We start from the raw sequence: 18,661 nt of genomic DNA, 5'->3' as shown, positions 1-18,661 counted from the left end.
GGGATCAAACCTGGATCTCTTGCATTGCAAGCAGATTGTTTACCATCTGAGCCACCACGGAATCCCAAAGTATTTCTTACTGCATGAAAAATATTTTCTTATTTTATCCAGGAACATGAAGTGATATTTAAGTAATAAATAGTGGTCTAATTTAAAACATGTCATTTTGCTTGTCTTTTAAGACTACTGTACTTGACATTATTTCTTCTTTAATAAAGGTCTTGGCTATTGGTTTTACTTATTATTTTCCAAGTGTGAACAATTATGCACAAAAGATAATTTCAAAAGAAAATGAATGGTAGGTAAACAGTGTCAACTGTGAGTAGAAATATATTTATAGGGTCCTTTCTTAGATCTAGATGTTCAAAAAGAGAAGCTTGAATCAACACATATCTGTGTAAAGAGTTATGAAATAGAAAATTCAGTGTCTGAAGTAGACAGCTGTCATTATGAATCCTATTTCCTTCAGTATTGCAATGCATATATAGGGTTTGTATGAGTACCAATTAATCAGCCTTATTGTCATAATTTTATTACCAAGTTACTGAGTTACAAGCAAATGTCTAAAGAAGGGCAACATCTCTAAAGTTTAAAAATAAAATCTCCTGTATTTGGAAAAACATATAAAATGGTTTTAAAGCCATGGATATTGGACTCTGTGACCCAGTTTTCTTGTCAAATGGAGTTATTAAGACATAAAACAAAGTGTTGCAATAAGAATTAAATGAGTTAATCTTTGTATGAAAGCCTTACCAGAGAACCTAGCATAAGAACATGGGACTGAATTTCCATAAAAGAAAGATAATCTTAGTTACTGAAAGGGACTCAAAAGTGATGTAGTCTGCTCCAGGTACGATTAAGTGATGGAAAAATGGAGATTTATCAGTATAATTAAAAGCAGAGTTTGGAGAAAATTAAAACTGGCTCATATATTATACTCCACTGAGATGAAGCTTCACAGAAGTAGGTTCACAAGACTGGAGTGAACGTTGGGTTAGGGTTAAGAGAAGACTTCTGCCTAGACATTGTAGGGGGCTTTTCCCTGCCCTGTCTGGGAAGGTCTGTGGAGAAGAAAAGAATCTGGATGCTGTTTTAATGCAAGGGAAGGAAGAGTATGCAGGTCTCCTTCGCAACTCTGGGGAATGCTGAAGTTACGGATCTGTGAAGATAGTGTTAGGAACAGGAGTAGAAAAGTAGGCTGGTGCAGGCACCTGAACAAAGGTGAGAGTAAGTCCACTTCAAAGAAAAGCCGGAATCTCTGCTATGACATGTGCTTGAAATACGTATTCGGATTTGAGTACTTCTTTTTAATCACAAGCAAAAAGCATGTATGTGTGTGTGTGTGTTGGTGTTTTAATAGAAGTTAACGGCTTATCATGAAAAGGTAGGATTATTAACTTTCTTATTGTTCCACAGTGTTGGTTTGTATGTGCTCAGTCACTCAATCATGGCCAACTCTTTGCAACCCCATGGTCCGTAGCCTGCCTGGCTCCTCTGCGCATGGAATTTTCCAGGCAAGAATACTGGAGTGGGTTGCTTTTTCCTCTTCTAGGTGATCTTCCCAACACAGAGATCTAACTGAGTCTCTTCCATCTCCTACGTTTACAGGTGGATTCTTAGCCATTAGTGCCACCAGGGAAGCCCACACTGAGTTCCTAACTAAAATGCATATATTTTCATGTGTACACAGCCACCTTACATAAAATATCTTTATCCCATTTATAGACCAAATTTTAGTTGCCCTGCCCTGTGCTGTGCTCAGTCATGTCTGACTCTTTGTGACCCCACAGACTGTAGACCACCAGGCTTCTCTGTCCGTGGAATTCTCCAGGCAAGAATACTAGAGTAGGTTGCCATTTCCTCCTCCAGGGGATCTTCCTAACCTAGGGATCGAACCTGCATCTCTTGCATCTCCTGCAATGGCAGGCAGATTCTTTACCATAGTTGAAGCAAAAGCAAATATATTTGATGTCTTTTTTCTTGTTTTGTGATAAACACAGTTTCATATACTTACAATTTAAGGGAATCTGATATCATACCATAAGGGCAGAAATAAAACTTAATTTGTGTAAAAATATTCTAATACTATTCTTTTTAGAAAAGTAAGTTCGGACTGATACCTAGCAAAGCCGGTTTCTACTGGCATATAACAATGAAACATAGGCAATACCTCCAGCTTGCCTTGTTCCCTCTCATCACTGATCCAATGGTGAAAGGAAATGAGAATGTCTAATTTGTTTTGAAAACTGACAGCTTAGATCTCTAAAACTCCTATTTTCCACATTCAAATCTATTGCTGGATATTCTTCCCTCTTCCTTTAATCCCACTACTCTTTTTAGTTTTACCTATTATAGCCACTTCTCTGTACTGTAGTTATTTTTCAGATTTCAAAGGATAACAAATGTTGTTACTTTTATTGTCCCCATGGTTCCAACACTTCCTAAAGTTATTTCCAGCTCAAAGAAACAGAAACTCACACCACCGATTTTTTTGGAGAAAAGGTAGAATAGGAATGACTGTTATTAACCTCTGTAGAACACAGTATGTCTCAGCTCCTCCTGTGTTCCCCTCCTGCGAGACTCAACCAGTTTCTCAGAAACTCACCACGTCTTCTGACAATTCCCTGTGCCGACCAGATGCATCTGTCTTTTGATGCTACAATTTAAACTGTATTTTCCTTATAGGCTAAGGTCATCTATCATGCCAGTGCACTTTCATGAATACAACTTAATTTTGTAAAGCATGAGGGCTTCATGCTTGACTTTACCAGCATACTGTGTCTTTCAGGCAAAGGAAAATATAACACTTCTCACAAGGGGAGATTAATCCTATTATTAGATGATTTGTTATTCCCATTAACTGTGTAAAACTATAAAGTCCCAAACAACAGAAACAAGGGTGGTAGGATGCTGACTGAAAGATTTAAACAGTTAATGAAAGATACCTTTAATATAATTTAATTGATATTCTTTCCAACTCCAGAGACAAAATTTCTAAAATCACTTGGGCATCTGACAGAGTTATCACTGACATTCAAGGATATAGGGGAATATAGCTTCTGCTGGGCCAAAAAAAGTGGATGTTGGGATAAAGTTGTGTTCATTTAGGCATCTACTTATTTGGTCTACTTATTCTTGCTTATCCAACTGAGCTGGCATCAGCAAGAAAATAAAGAGATCTACAGAGTGCTTCAAAAATACTGAGCATCTTGAATAATTTTAAATGTAATTTTTGTTAAGCTGTCTTGATCTGTAAGTATCTGAATATCTTTTGTAGCTTTTGCCTTCTTTTTATCTTGATGAAGACCGTTCTGTGATGAAATTATGACATACAGTAATCAAAGTAAAACTACAGCTCATTTTGTTAAATCATACCAGGCAATAAAAAAAAAATTACAAGTTATCTTTAATACAGAAAACAGGACTAAAAATTAAAAAAAAACCAACTTTGGGTTGAGAATCAGTACACATAAATTCAAAAACAAAAAAGTGTGAGGCAAATATCCGTAGTCAGTTATATTCTGCATTAACAGGATAATAGCTGTTTTCGATATTTACTTAACCTTTGTCTCCAGTGTATTGTCTCCTGACTTACCTGCAGTTGGAGTGGGCCTAAGCCTGGTGTTGCCGCGGCAGCAGCTGCCATGGTAGTTGGGATCAGCTGTACAGGGTAAGGGTCACCTACGTAAGAGAATAATAGAGGCGTCAGCACCTTTTATCTACTCTCCACCTGCAAATTAAACTCATGCATTCACTCTTTCCAAAAGCCTTCTTTTGTGTGCCTTGCCTAGGCCTAATGAAAAGCTCTATTGTGCAGCTTTTTACTAACACTCTTTTCACAATTCTGGCTGAGAGAGGAATGTGAATAAAAGGCACAAGCAATTAAGGCGGAAACCTCATCCTTTTTTCATGATGTATTTAGGAAAATGGGAGGAAAAAGTGCGCATTGATCAGAGGGCTGCACTTTATAACACACATGCACGCACACACACACACACACACACACATCACACCTGATAATCTTGATATGAGCACACCAAGTCCTCAGCAAATTTAAAATGTTATTATAAAAAGAATTTAACTAAACTTAATTTTACTTTAAACAAACTAAACTCTCAATATTTAGGCCAAGCAGCTTATCTTTTGAATGCTATGTTACTGTCTTGATTCAAATAACCTCTTAAATAATGTTCCACGGACAAACTCATTGTAAAGAAAAAATCTGATGCATTTTTAAAAGTTATGTAAAGTACTATGCTATGCTAAGTCACTTCAGTCATGTCCGACTCTGTGTGACCCCATAAACAGCAGCCCACCAGGCTCCCCGTCCCTGGGATTCTCCAGGCAAGAACACTCGAGTGGGTTGCCATTTCCTTCTCCAATGCATGAAAGTAAAAAGTGAAAGTGAAGTTGCTCAGTCGTGTCTGACTCCTAGCAACCCCATGGACTGCAGCCTACCAGGCTCCTCCACCCATGGGATTTTCCAGGCAAGAGTACTGGAGTGGGGTGCCACAGCCTTCTCCGATGTAAAGTACTAGTTATCTTTATTTCCAGAGACAAATGTTTAAAAAATATACTGTAAAAGAAAAAGAATATAGGTGGTTTTCCCCAAAGGCTTTCTGTTTATGGGAATATCTAAAACACTAAAAAATTTAAGCAATTAAAAATTAAAGTTTTAATACAGATGATCTATAAAAAACAGACATACACAAACATCTATACATATATACACATATTATAGAAGATTTTTTGATGCAAATAATAAATTTTTCCCACTCAGTAAAGAGGTACAAAAGATATCTGCACAAAGCCCAGTGATATGCTAACAGATATGTACATTATTAGTCATTTGAAATGCAACTGTAGCAAAAATGGAAAATAATAACTGTAAGAACAATTTTCTAATATATAAAGCTTTTTGTAGAACTATAATTTGTGAAAAACTTGTATGTCAAATGTATAGAAATATAACTGCAAATAACTCAGTTAATAATTCATTCAAAAATATTTATTGAGTACCTGATTTGTGTTAAACACTGCTGTTGACACTAGAAATGGAACTTTGAAGAAGACTCATGTCAAGAGGTGTATTTACTGGAAATTTAATGAAGCTTAAGCTTTGGGTTCTGGAAAGGGCTCCTAGCAGTGTGTTCACAGGGTCATATATTTTTATATCTGTCAGCTTCCTTAATTTTTTACTTTGTTGTGATCCTTTTTATAAATAAGTATTTTTCCTTTACTTTGTGCATATATATATATATATATATATATAAAATATATATATATGTATGTATATAATGTAGATCATGTGTGCGTGCTCAGTCACTTCAGTCATGTCTGACTCTTTGTAACCCCATGTACTGTAGCCTTCCAGGCTCCTCTGTCCATGGGATTCTCCAGGTAAGAATTCTAGAGAGGACTGCTGTGCCTTCCTCCAGGGGATCTTCCCTACCCAAGGACTGTGGGCTGATTCTTTACCACTGAGCCACCAGGGAAGCCCATAATGTAGATCATATATATACATATATATATATGTAATTTCCATAGTTTTTATTTTTAAATACAGTCCCCAAAATTACATGTTTCAGGCTTCAAAATACCTGAATTTATTTACCTTAATCTTGTTTTACAGCTTAATGGGAGAAAAAGACAAAGAATAACTCAATTAGTATAAAATAAAGTAAATGTTACATATATAATGCTATGGACTGTACTGTGGGTACCTCAAACCCAGTCTAAAAGGTCAAAGACATCCTCTAGGATGAAGTCATGTTTAAGCTGAAACCTGAATTAAGTGAAAGCAAGCCAGGCAAAGAAGGGAAGCATTTCAGGAAGGAAAATAATTTTCATTAAGACTCAAGGTCAAATGGGAATGTTATATCATAGCTAAATTCTTGAACTGCTTAAATATAGAGTGCAGGGAGGGAAGTAGAGATAAATGGGACTGGAGAGGGAATGAGAGGGCTGATTGTGTATGACTTTATGTACAATATAAACATACACACAGAAGAACTGTACAAAAAAGATCTTCACAACCAATATAATCATGATGGTGTGATCACTCACCTAGAGCCAGACATCCCAGGATGTGAAGTCAGGTGGGCCTTAGAAAGCATCACTACGAACAAAGCTAGTGGAGGTGATGGAATTCCAGTTGAGCTATTTCAAATCCTGGAAGATGCTGTGAAAGTGCTGCACTCAATATGCCAGCAAATTTGCAGAACTCAGCAGTGGCACAGGACTGGAAAAGGTCACTTTTCATTTCAGTCCCAAAGAAAGCCAATGCCAAAGAATGCTCAAATTACTGCACAATTGCACTCATCTCACATGCTAGTAAAGTAATGCTCAAAATCTCCAAGCCAGTCTTCAGCAATACGTGAACTGTGAACCTCCAGATGTTCAAGCTGGTTTTAGAAAAGGCAGAGGAACCAGAGATCAAATTGCCAACATCCGCTGGATCGTGGAAAAAGCAAGAGAGTTCCAGAAAAACATCTATTTCTGCTTTATTGACTACGCCAAAGCCTTTGACTGTGTGGATCACACTAAACTGTGGAAAATTCTGAAAGAGATGTGAATACCAGACCACCTGACCTGCCTCTTGAGAAACCTGTATGCAGGTCAGGAAGCAACAGTTAAACTGGACATGGAACAGACTGGTTCCAAATAGGAAAAGGAGTACGTCAAGCCTGTATATTGTCACACTGCTTATTTAATTTATACACAGAGTACATCATGAGAAACGCTGGGCTAGAAGAAGCATAAGCCGGAATCAAGATTGCCGGGAGAAATATCAATAACCTCAGATATGCAGATGACACCACCCTTACGGCAGAAAGTGAAGAGAACTAAAAAGCCTCTTGATGAAAGTGAAAGTGGAGAGTGAAAAAGTTGGCTTAAAGCTCAACATTCAGAAAACGAAGATCATGGCACCTGGTCCCATCACTTCATGGGAAATAGATGGGGAAACAGTGGAAACAGTGTCCGACTTTATTTTTGGGGGCTTCAAAATCACTGCAGATGGTGACTGCAGCCATGAAATTAAAAGATGCTTACTCCTGGGAAGGAAAGTTATGACCAACCTAGATAGCAGAGACATTATTTTGCCAAGAAAGGTCTGTCTAGTCAAGGCTATGGTTTTTCCAGTGGTCATGTATGGATCTGAAAGGTGGACTGTGAAGAAGGCTGAGTGCCGAAGAATTGATGCTTTTGAACTGTGGTGTTGGAGAAGACTCTTGAGAGTCCCTTGGACTGCAAGGAGATCCAACCAGTCCATTCTAAAGGAGATCATTCCTAGGTGTTCTTTGGAAGGAATGATGCTAAAGCTGAAACTCCAATACTTTGGCCACCTCATGTGAAGAGCTGACTCATTGGGAAAAACTCTGATGCTGGGAGGGATTGGGGGCAGGAGGAGAAGGGGACGACAGAGGATGAGATGGCTGGATGGCATCACCAACTCTATGGACGTGAGTTTGAGTGAATTCCGGGAGTTGGTGATGGACAGGGAGGCCTGGCGTGCTACAATTCATGGGGTCGCAAAGAGTCCGACATGACTGAGCGACTGAACTGTACTGAACTGAACAATATAAAGAATCTAAATTTTGTCCTACTGGGAAAAAGAAACCATGAACATGGAAAAAAGATGGGTTGAGTAAAATCCCTTGGGCTAGAGGTTCGAAGCTGTCATAAATAATAAAATCATACAGAACTCTGTATAATATATGTTGATGGTTCAGATTAGGGTGGTGATGTTGGAATAAAGAATGATGGAGAAGGTCAAGTGGTATTTAAGAAGCAAAACTGACAGGACTTAATGATTGTTTACATATGAGAGTTAGAAAAAACTCAAAGATTCTTCCCAGGTTTTTCACTGGACAGTTGATTAGGAAGTGGAACTATTTGTTGGATTTGCAAACACAGATGATAAAACTGCCAGGTTGGGCCTATGTGGGAGGAAAATGAAGGGGAAAGAATAAAGCGTTCTGTTTTGGACATTTCAAGCCTGAAATACCGATCAGTCTCCAAGTAGAGGTATTCATTGAGGAACTTGATAAATAGGATTTTAGAGGAGTAATCCACACAGGAGCCAGAAATTTGAAAGTGGTCAGCACATATCTTGAATTAAGCTATAACCAGTCAAGTGTTAACTATAGATTAAAGAAAGAGATCCAAAGATTGGATTATGGGATATCCTAACATTTATAGTTAGGAAGATAGTTAACTAACAGAAAAACAGAGGAGAAATGTAAATTTGGTGTTCCAGAAGCCAAGTAAAGAAAGATTTTCAGGAAGAGTAATCAATTTTTTAAAATGTTGGACTTGGTGATATAGAAGTCATTGGAGACCTCTACAAGGGCAATTTCAATGGAGCAAGAGTTAAGAAAGCCTAACTGGAGTGAGTGTGATCCGTAGAGAATGAATAGAAGATAGGAATTGAATATAGTAAGTGTAGATCCTTGCTTTTCAAAGTGAAGCTCTCAAAAGCAGCACTGGCCTCACCGAGGAGTTTGTTAGCCGAATTGTAATGCGCGTGTGCATGCTGTGTTGCTCAGTCATGTCTGAATCTTTGCAACCTTATAGACTGTAGAGCACCAGGCTCGTCTTCTATGGGATTCTCCAGGCAAGAATACTGGAGTGGGTCACCATGCCCTCCTCCAGGGGATCTTTCCAACACAGGGATTGAACCTGAGTCTCCTGTGACTCCTGCACAGAATGGATTCTTTACCACTGAGCCACCGGGGAAGCCCAGCATAATTTCAGGCTGTACCCCAAATCTAAGGTGGCAGGCAGCCTCTAAGATGGAAGCCCCAGTGACTCTTACTTCCTGGTATTTATGTCCTTGTGAAATTCCCTCCCCTTATGGACTGGGCCTAGTAACTACCTTCTAACGAACAGAATACACGGAAGTGATGTGATATTACTTTTGACACTAGGTTACAAAAAAACTCTGGCTCTGTCTTGCTTGCTCACCCACCACCCCTTTTCTCAGCAAGTAGCTATACTGGGAGCTGTCCTATAGAGAAGACCACATTGCAAAGGATTGATGTCTTCCAGCCAACAGCAAGCAAAGGAGGTGGCTGACAACAACCAAGGGAGGGAGCTTGAAAGTGGATTTCTCCCCAAGTCAAGCCTAAAGATGACTGCAGTCCAGGCCAACACCTTGATTTGCAAGGATGTGAAAGACTCAGCTGGAACATGGCTGTGTTCAAACAATTGTTTATTTTAAGCCACTAAGCTTTGGGAGAATTTATTAAAGTAGCAAGCATAAACCTTCTGAATTAGAATTTAAATTTTAACAAGATTTTCAGACTATTTGTATGCACTGCAGAAGTGCTAAAACAAGACAATTTCAGTGACGTACTTTGCAATAGGTACTGGAGGATGAGTGATAAAGAAAATTTTACTAGAAAGGTATCCATTTGTAAAAATGATACTACACTTATATACTAATAAGAAAAGTTGTACATAGAAAAGAAAATGGTGATACAGGAAAAAGGACAACTGATGTTATCTGACAAGGCTTTACTTATCATTTGGAATTTTAAATATTTAATCCAGAAGATACTATAACTGATTTTATAAAGAAGTTTAGATATTTGCAACTGCATTTATTTAAACTAGCAAACAGCAAATATTATGACTATTAAACTATTTAAATACTTAAAATTGTACCATTCACTTGTATTACTTAATGATTATAATGTTAAAAGTAATACAGCAAAAGTTTAGAGGCTATGGTGCTCTTCAGAGTGATAATTCATTTTATATAATTTACTTGTTGAAAATCAATTAATAAGCACTTACATCATCTACCACATGACTAGAACTCTGCTGGTTTTTATGGGAGACAAAAACAACAAAACAAACAGTATTTGTCTCTATCTATTTACTATAAGTCTCTCTTAGAAAAGAACTTATTTGAGGTGACCATCAGTGCTATAGGACTTAAGGGAGAACTGGAAATCTGGAATTATCCAGATTTCAATATTTAAAGAATAAAAGGTGAAAATAAGAGTGAGTGTGGCCTTGAAGATTTGCAGGTGTGGGGGGAGATGTTTTACGAAGGGTGAAATGTATCATAGCATGGGTGTGATATGCTGAAGTAATGGAGAGAAAACCAGTTTAATTCACAGCTTATAGAATAAAAGGAAAAGAGACAGAAAGCAGGGATCTGGGAAACTTTTCGTAATCCGGACTGGAAGATATTTGGCTACAAAAAGGCAATGGATATGAAATGAAGGTTTACCAAGTTTAATTAAAGGGGTTACGTAACAGAAGATCTTAAAGATGACTCTGAATTCTAACCTAGGGATACAGATTACTCATAAATTTGGGTTGATTGCAAATACCCACATAGGTGTTTAGAGCACTTTCCAACTATTAGCATATAATTCTTAATAACAAATAGAGTATTGCATGCTAATTTAAACTCATTAGTTAAAATCTACACTATTCCGTAACATTTAAAAATGAACATGCATATTAGAATATTATTTTTCATTTCTACATCCATGAATATATAGTAAGAAAATGAATATGGCTATCTTTCTTTTGAATATGCATATATATGTACATAACTATAATGTTATTCATATGCCATATTGTACATGTATTAATGTGTAAACATAATATACACATGCAAGCTAAATAATGTATGTGTGTGTTATGAGCTGAATTGTGTCCCCTCAAACTTTATATGTTAAAGTCCTAATCTCCAGTATATCAGAATGTAACTGTATTTGGAGATATGTCCTTTAAGAGGTAATTAGGATAAAACAAGGTCATATGAGTAGGCTCTAATCCAATATGATTGGTGTCCTTATAGAAAGAGCTGAGAACACAAGCAACACAGAAGGAAGGACAATTGTGTGAGGATAGAGGGAGAAGACAACCATCTACAAATGAAGAAGAGGCCTCAGAATGAAATCCATACTGCTGATAACTTGATCTTGCATTTTGAACTTTCAGAACTGTCAGAAAATAAACTTCTGTTGTATAAACCAACTAATTTGCTTTAATTTACTATGGCAGCCTTAGCAAACTAAACAATATGTTTGCCATAAGCAACTTCATATCAATGTAGTTGATGTTAAAGTGAATTGGTAAAATAAAAAAAAAAAAAACTGGCAGCAAGAATTAAAAAGAGTACTGTTACCCTTATATACCTGTAATCACACCGTTTCAAGATAAACATAAGATCAGAAATAGGATATCAACTAATTTCAAAAGGTTTGTGTCTAAGCCACCATATTAACGCACCTATCTCCGTTCAACATACTAACATATATAACTTGAAGCATATGTACTTTATTATCAATGTTTCAGACTGAAAACATTAAGAACTAGTTTGATTGAAATCTGCCCCAGTTACAAAGTAAATACAAACACCATAAATGTGAAAAAGGCCAATATAACAATTTAAGTCAATTAAGGAGATTCAAAATGTATTATATGCACGTGTCAGTGTTCTGAAGTGGACACGTAATCTATAAGACTTCAACACAAGGTCAGGATAGTTCTTAATGGGGAAAGAGAAATTCAGAAACTGCTGGGGAGAAAAAGATCTTTTACAGAAGTAAAAACTGTCATCTATTTATGCCATCTCTTTATAAACTGTACTAAAAATGTTACAACTGGTTTGTTTTGTAAATACTTCATGAGATACTTACTTAGTAAAAAACTGGATAATGGAAAATTCTGACTTTTAAAGTTTAACCATGTGTAAGTTATTCAAATTGACTTTCACCTAAAGTAATTTCTTCTACTCTTTCCTAGGTTTTTAACCATTTAAACAGTTTTTCCTTGAGCCTTTCCAAACTTGTGTCTTCTTTTGAGCCAAGTATGGAAAATTCTAGCTCAAAACTAAAATTTTTCAAAAAGTTGAAAAATACACTGAGGCATGTTAATCAATAGTTTCCAAAATACAATCTAGCTTAGAGTATCTATTGATATAAATGATATATCTAATAGTAAATAACCCAATAACCCCTCAGAAATCATATTACATATGTTAGTAGTAAAAAGTAATGAATATTTAGAAAATAATTCTTTCCAGTGATACTATTGAAGAGACTCTTTTTTTTTTTTTTTTTTCCTATATACAGAGTAAGAAAAACAACAGAGTTATTTAGGTTGAGGAAGATTGTCAAAGAGCTTCCCTGGTGGCTCAGTGGTAAAAAATCCACCTGCCAATGAAGGAGACTCAGGTTTGATTCCTGGATTGGGAAGATCCCTTGGAGATGGAAACAGCAACCCACTTCAGTATCCTTGTCTGGGTAATCCCATGGACAGAGGAAGAGGAGCCTGGCAGGCACTAGTCTTATGGAGTCACAAAAAAGTTGAACACTACTTGATGACTGAATAACAATAACAAGATTGCCAAAAGCAAGAATGCTTTTGCTCAGGGTCACCTTCACAAACCCTTTCATCCACTGAACTAACATAAATGATCTGGAAAGTCTATGGCATTATAAAAATTAAAACGTATACACAAATGCAAACACACACACACACACACACACAATCCCTGCCCTAGAAGAGTTCCTAAAAAAGTTACAGAAATGAACATGTAAACAAACCATTCCAGGGATACAATGAGAAAAGTATAACAGTGCAAAAGGCACTCTAGAAACTTCCAGAAAAGAAGAAGGTAGGGTAGATTAGCCTGGAAAGAGCATTGAGGAAGGTTATTTGTTAAACTATCTCAAAAAATGGCACTTCACCACAAATTATCTCTCAGGATCCTTTTACCACCTACTTTCCATGTCTTCTGAAAAGTCACACAATAAGCCTCCATTACTTAGTGCAACCAGGACTGCTCTTATTAATCATCTTCTCAGATTAATACTTAAAAGCCCCTACTCCCACCACTCTAACTTCCCAGTGGAGGGAGTTCTACAGGAGAGTAAGAGAAGATGAAGTTAAAAAGGACACTTGTTGTTGTTCAGCCGCTAAGTTGTATCAGACTCTTTGTGACCCCATGAACTGCAGGACACCAGGCTTCCCTCTCCTTCACTCTCTCCCTGACATTGCTCAAACTCATGTCCACTGCACCTGATACAAAGAGCTGACTCATTAGAAAAGACCCTGAGGCTGGGGAAGATTGAAGGCAAGAGGAGATGGGGACGACAGAAGATGAGATGGTTAAAAGGCATCACTGACTCAACAGACATGAGTTTTGGGCACACTCCAGGAGACGGTGAAGAACAGGGAAGCCTAGTGTGCTGCATGCAGTCCATGGGGTCGCAAAGAGTTGGACATGACTCAGCAACTGAACAACAATAACGTGCTTTGAGTCAGTGACACCATGAAACCATCTCATCCTCTGTCTCCCCCTTCACCTCTTGCCCTCAATCTAAAAGGACACTAGAGATAGAATTTTCAAAGGAAGTTGCTTTCTTTCATTTCCTGGGCCAACAGATGAACGTGTGGTTTCCTTCTGCTTGGAAGGAGCCCCATGCTATCCATAGCCCCGTGTTAACAACGGCCATTATCCGTGTAGCCCCTATACTTCCAGGGGTATTTTAATAGTCTCAGTGTGTCTGATGCAGAAAGGGAATGTTAAGCTCTGCAGCTAAAGAAGCAGGTAGAATACATCTTGCAGAGTCTTATGTTTTACTTTGAAGGCAACCTTAAGTTGCTGAAAGGTTTTAAGCAGGAAAGTGACACAGTCTGATTTGTGTTTTAGATAGATCAATTTTGTGGCAAGGGATAGAATCGATTGGAAGAGGGAGAGGCTGGAGACAAATAGACATGTTAAAAACTACTGCAGTAAATCAAGTTGGAAATGATAATGGCCTAAACTAATCATAAGAGAAAGAGAGGAAGGAACATATAGGATGGGGGAGACACATTTGATGGCCAGTTTGATGGGAGAAAAGAGATACCGGGAGGGGGGAGAAAAATCTTGCACTTGGGCTTATACATTATTGTCAGATGTGGTTTAGAGTAAAAAATCCTTTTTTTACTCAAAGTGTTTCAACATCAGTTGTTCCAACATCAATTATGAATTATTCATTATGCTCCCACTGATTTGAAATGTGGGCAACTAATATTTGTTGACTTTTGGCAGCATTAAAATATTTTACATATATATACATATAAATATACACATATAAATCCCTCCATATATGAATGAATATATTTACTGATCTGTGTATAAAATCTCATTTAATTTTCGGAACAATTCAGTAAGGTAGATGATTGTTCTCATTCTACAAATTAAAAATAAATGTTCAGGCTCTCATAGACAGTAAGTACTATAGTACTATTGTGATAAGAAAAGTATCACATTTATAGAGGATAATACAAATATATATTTAAAATTTCAAAATAGATATATTCATTTAATGTTCATTCAGTTAGCATGTGTCAGAAATTGCATACAGGTTACAAAGTAATAAAAGATCCAGTTCTCCTTGCCTTCATGACCCTTTCAATTACAAAATAAGCCATTAATATGGAAAGTGAAGTGAATCAAAGCCACAAGATTAAAATTATATGAATAAGAAAGGCAGCAACTACCAAAGAAAAGAGGGATTTATTTGAGCTGAAATAACTGAAGGAAGAATCAGAGGAGGGGCTGGTCTTGATTGAGTTGGGCTTTGAATAAAAAATAACTAGAGAACATGCTGCCGCTGCTGCTGCTAAGTCGCTTCAGTCGTGTCTGACTCTGTCCGACCCCATAGACGGCAGCCCGCCAGGCTCCACCATCCCTAGAATTCTCCAGGCAAGAACACTGGAGTGGGTTGCCATTTCCTTCTCCAATGCATGAAAGTGAAAGGTGAAAGTGAAGTCGCTCAGTTGTGTCTGACTCTTAGTGACCCCATGGACTGCAGCCCACCAGGCTCCTCCATCCATGGGATTTTCCAGGCAAGAGTACTGGAGTGGGGTGCCATCGCCTTGAGAGAAGTCTAAAACTGCAGTGCTTAGTGCACAGTAGATATTAGATAAATATTTGCTGAATGAATCAATGGTTGAGCCTAAAAATAAGGATCAGAGAAATGAATGAATAAAATGTCTTTATGAACTAGCCTGCAGTTGAACCTATGACATACAGTATCAAGAAATATTCAGAAGGTTGGTTAGAGTCTGTGAAGCACCTCAAATGCCAAGGTAAGAATCTATTCATACCATGTCCCTAAGCATACGCACAGTTAACTTCTATTCTAAAAAACAACCAATTATCCAGACTCCAAAATCCCTTAGTAAGGAGTAATTTATTTACTTTCTTTCTTCTCATCTAACTTGCTGGAAACTTGTCTTCATTGATAATCTTAAATCTTTCTACTACAATTTAATTCTCAATTCATAAACTTTCCTGGAAATAATGACCTTTGATTTGCCAAATTGGAATGAACACTGCTGTGTAACAGCTGATACTGTTAATGACTCCCTCCTTCTCAAACTACACTACACTCTCCAACTTTTCTTATAATGTGCTTTTCTGGTTTTCCTCATAACCTGTTCACACCGACTTTATTATTTCTGCAATAGGCTGTTCTACCTCCCTTCACTTCTTCCTTAAATACTGATATTCCTTGGGTCTAATCCTTGGTGCTTGGCTTTTCTCATTTGATTTCCCTTATCTGAATGATCTTATCCAATCTCTTGGTCCAAGGACCTTACACAAACTATTTTAAGTCAATGACTCTAGGCTATATTCCTCATACTGTTTTGGACAACTCCTTTGACCCCCACAATCTGTCCCATAGGAAGTTCAATCTTCACAGTAAATTTAATTAATCACCCTTCTTGCTGGACTCACTTCTACTCCCAGTATTTCTATTAATTTTGGTGACACCCAGTTACCTATGCTGTACATATGAAGTATCCTTGATCTTTCCCTTCCTTTAATCCTTCATGGCTGATCAGTTACAAACTTTGTTTTTTTAATTCCTAGGTTTTCATTTCTTACTGCTGGAAAACCTACCAACCAGGTTCCCAGGCTTCAGTATTCTGCTAAAGAAATGAATTCTCTACTCAGCTTCCAGAGGCACTAATTACAGGTACACAATAAGTATTCATTAGTTGTACTTAAATGGTAATAAATATTTACTAGGTACATACTATGTGTTAAGGACTAAAAGTTCAAAAGTAAACAAGAAAAGTATATCTTGACATGGATGAAATCAATAAATGAATGGATTGATGGTTAAATGCCAGTATGACCTCAATCCTGATTTTTAGCCCTGAAATGGTTTTCCAGTTCCTGCAGCATAGTGGATCCTTTGATGGCTCAACTGGTAGAGTGGAGGCCTATAGACTTGATGAATGTGGACATCCCTAGGTTGCTGGTTTGATTCTGGCTCGAAAGAAGTGCCTTAGTTGCCTGGGGCTTCCCTGGTGGCTCAGACGGTAAAGAATCTGCCTGCAATGCAGGAGACCTGTGTTCGATCCTTGGGTCAGGAAGATCCCCTGGAGAAGGGAATAGCTACCCACTCCAGTATTCTTGCCTGGAGAATTCCATGGACAAAGGAGACTGGCGGGCTACAGTCCATGGGGTGGCAAAGAGTTGGACACGACTGAGTGACTAACACTTTCAGCCAACATGCTGCTGCTGCTGCTGCTAAGTCGCTTCAGTTGTGTCCGACTCTGTGTGACCCCATAGACGGCAGCCCACCAGGCTTCCCTGTCCCTGGGATTCTCCAGGCAAGAACACTGGAGTGGGTTGCCATTTCCTTCTCCATTCAGCCAACATAGAAGTCTATAAATACTTCCTTGAATTGGTCTCCTCTTATGTCCTCAAACAATTCACTTGTCATTTCTTACCTTAAAGCTCAGTCTCAACACCAAACTGCTTAAAGGTCCATGTATACTCTAATTCATCTTGCGTTTTCCAGCCTTTATCAAGGCTGAGTTTTTTTTTTTTCCTATCAGGAATGTTGTTTCTGTATCCTTTCACTCCAACAACTTCATTTGCTTAATTGCCCTACAGGATTTGACTTTAGGCACAACCTTTAGGGACTCCCCACCCCAAGAAGCCTTCCCTGACACCTTCTACCAAGCTTAGATTTGAATTCATTCCCTTTCCACTCACTTTTGTTAGAATTCTATGTATAGCTCTATTATACCACATCTGTTTATATCTCACTCTCCCCAACCAGACTGTTAGCATCCTAAGGCAGAATTATGTCTACTTAATCTTTACATTCACAGTTTCTAGCATAGTGCCTTGACCATTTAAGGCTATAAAATGTTTATGGACTGAATATATGAAGCAATATTTTATTTAATTAAGAAACTAACAAATTTCAAACACAGATGACAACTCTTCCTCAAAAGCTTAAGGCTTAACAGAAGAAATAGCTTGTAAGCAAATAATTATACAAATAAGGAACAAATTAGTGTTTTGTACAGGGTTTAGCACAAGCAATATTGGTTTTTTAGATCTGCGGCCAATGATACCAACGAAGGATACAAAATGAAGGTGGAAAAAGAGGCCTAGAGTTTTAGGATATGAAGAAATAAGAACTCAAAGGAGGTAGTCAAATAATCTTTTGTAATATATTTTCACACATCAAACCATTCTTTTCTAATATTCCATAATTTTATCTCTTTTGTATATTTTCATATCCCCTTGGATATTAAAAGTCAATAATATAAATTTCCTAAATCTTAAAATGATTTCTGTTCATGAATAAGAACCCACTATTATGATACCATTGAAGTACCTGAATATGGTCAAGATATCTACTAGAAAAGATGTTTTGCTTTTTTTAAATTAATTTATTTTTTATTGCAGGATAATTGTTTTATAGAATTTTGCTGTTTTCTGTCAAACCTGAACATGAATCAGCCATAGGTATATATATATACCCTCCCTTTTGAAACTGCCTCCCATCTCCCTCCCCATTCCACCCACCTAGGTTGATACGGAGCCCCTGTTTGAGTTTCCTGAGCCACACAGCAAATTCCTGTTGGCTATCTGTTTTACATATGGTAATGTAAGTTTCCATGTTACTCTCCCCACACATCTCACCCTCTCCTCCCACTTCCCCATGTTCATAAGTCTATTCTCTATGTCTATTTCTCTACTGCTGACCTTTAAATAAATTCTTCAGTACCATTTTTCTAGATTCCATATATATGTGTTAGAATATGATATTTATCTTTCTCTTTATGACTTAATTTCACTCTGTGTAATAGGTTCTGGGTTCATCCACCTCATTAGAACTGACTCAAATGCATTCCTTTTTATGGCTGAGTAATATTCCATTATGTATATGTAGCACAACTTTTTAAAAAGATGTTTTGTATGAAAACAGATGATAAAAACAAAATCCTTCATCATAGTGACTGTTTCCAATCACTTCACTTCCCATTGGCTCAGTGGTAAAGAATCTGCTTGCCATCACAGGAGCTGAAGGAGATGCGGGTTTGATCCCTGTGTTGAGAAGACCCCCTGGGGGAGGAAATGGCTACTCACTCTGGTATTCTTGCCTGGAAAATTCCATAGACAGGGGAGCCTGGTGGGCTGCAGTCCATGGGGTTGCCAAGAGTTGGCTATGACTGAGCACGATGGCACAATAAAGGCGAAAGGGCTTCTAAATGCACAAAGCCTGTAAAGCCTTCTAGACTTGCTGGAATAGGATAATATGACTTCAATATTTGAAATCTTTTATGAAAAATGCTAATATTTTGTAGTAACTCATAAAATAAGTTA

General features: G+C 37.5%; 1 protein-coding gene across 50 annotated transcripts in view; it reads right to left on the bottom strand.

The window, feature by feature from the left end:
* SOX5 (SRY-box transcription factor 5) overlaps positions 1-18,661 on the bottom strand; it is a 1,169,920-nt gene that overhangs the window by 120,280 nt on the left and 1,030,979 nt on the right. For all 50 annotated transcript variants that reach the window (XM_086401754.1, XM_086401750.1, XM_086401772.1 and 47 more), the window contains one exon: positions 3,596-3,681. In XM_086401754.1, the coding sequence (XP_086257880.1) occupies positions 3,596-3,681 (86 nt within the window). The remainder of the gene's footprint in view (positions 1-3,595; positions 3,682-18,661) is intronic.

The sequence above is a fragment of the Bos grunniens genome, chromosome 5, assembly GCF_055505025.1.
Source record: "Bos grunniens cultivar Pamir isolate PY7600 chromosome 5, Bosgru_T2T1.0, whole genome shotgun sequence".
NCBI lineage: Eukaryota > Metazoa > Chordata > Mammalia > Artiodactyla > Bovidae > Bos > Bos grunniens.
The sequence above is the reverse complement of the archived record's forward strand: the minus strand, read 5'-3'. Positions and strand labels throughout refer to the sequence as shown.